Source organism: Ceratina calcarata, unplaced genomic scaffold (assembly GCF_001652005.2).
Source record: "Ceratina calcarata isolate Rehan_Ccalc_2016 unplaced genomic scaffold, ASM165200v1 scaffold2210, whole genome shotgun sequence".
Lineage (NCBI taxonomy): Eukaryota > Metazoa > Arthropoda > Insecta > Hymenoptera > Apidae > Ceratina > Ceratina calcarata.
The window spans coordinates 3707-4301 of NW_017143879.1; the positions used below are offsets into that span (position 1 = coordinate 3707).

At 49.6% G+C, this 595-nt stretch overlaps 1 protein-coding gene across 1 annotated transcript in view; it reads right to left on the bottom strand.

Moving 5' to 3' along the window:
- LOC108622426 (nucleolar protein 56-like) overlaps window positions 1-552 on the bottom strand; it is a gene marked incomplete at its 5' end in the record, with an annotated part of 3798 nt that extends 3246 nt beyond the window's left edge. Inside the window, one exon of the mRNA XM_018020301.1 lies at window positions 366-552. Within this exon, the coding sequence (XP_017875790.1) occupies window positions 366-552 (187 nt within the window). The remainder of the gene's footprint in view (window positions 1-365) is intronic.
- Between the last annotated feature and the right edge of the window lie 43 nt (window positions 553-595).

Consider the following 595-nt stretch of genomic DNA (forward strand, 5'->3'; position numbering starts at 1 on the left):
GTTTATTACTTCGTATACTTTGCAGCGAAAAATCAAGTTTTAATTTTTTTTAAGTTTTAATTTAATAACATCAAGCAAAGAATGCGAGAATTTGCCGGTCCGACCGCTCCTTATATAACTACGCGTTGCTAACGACGCTGTTAATAAACAATCCGTGTCGTTAGGCCGGCCGTCCCCGCGGTTTTCGACAGATTTTCGCTAACGGGTGTTCATTAGTTTTTGTAGTCGTTACAGTCTCCCCCTCTGGACACGACGTCGTCCCGACGAGTAGTCCAGCACCTAATTGCGTCGTCGTCGTTTCCTCTGGTCCTGGTGTCGCTCTCCGGTTTCTCCTTGCGTGGACGTCCTCGTTTCCGGATCGGTACCACGGGCGTAGGCATCTCTTCAGGTGTTGCCTTGTAGGGTGTCAGCGCAGAAGTATGATACACTCCGATGCAGATTGGCTCGGGATCACGAGTCTGTACCTCGTAGCTGTTGGGTCCAACCCGACATTTGATGACATAGGGTCCATCTTGCTTCGGAGCGAGCTTCGACGTGAACTGTCGCTCTCTTCTGCTGAGGGTATGAGTGTTGACCCATACCAGATCTCCCTTCT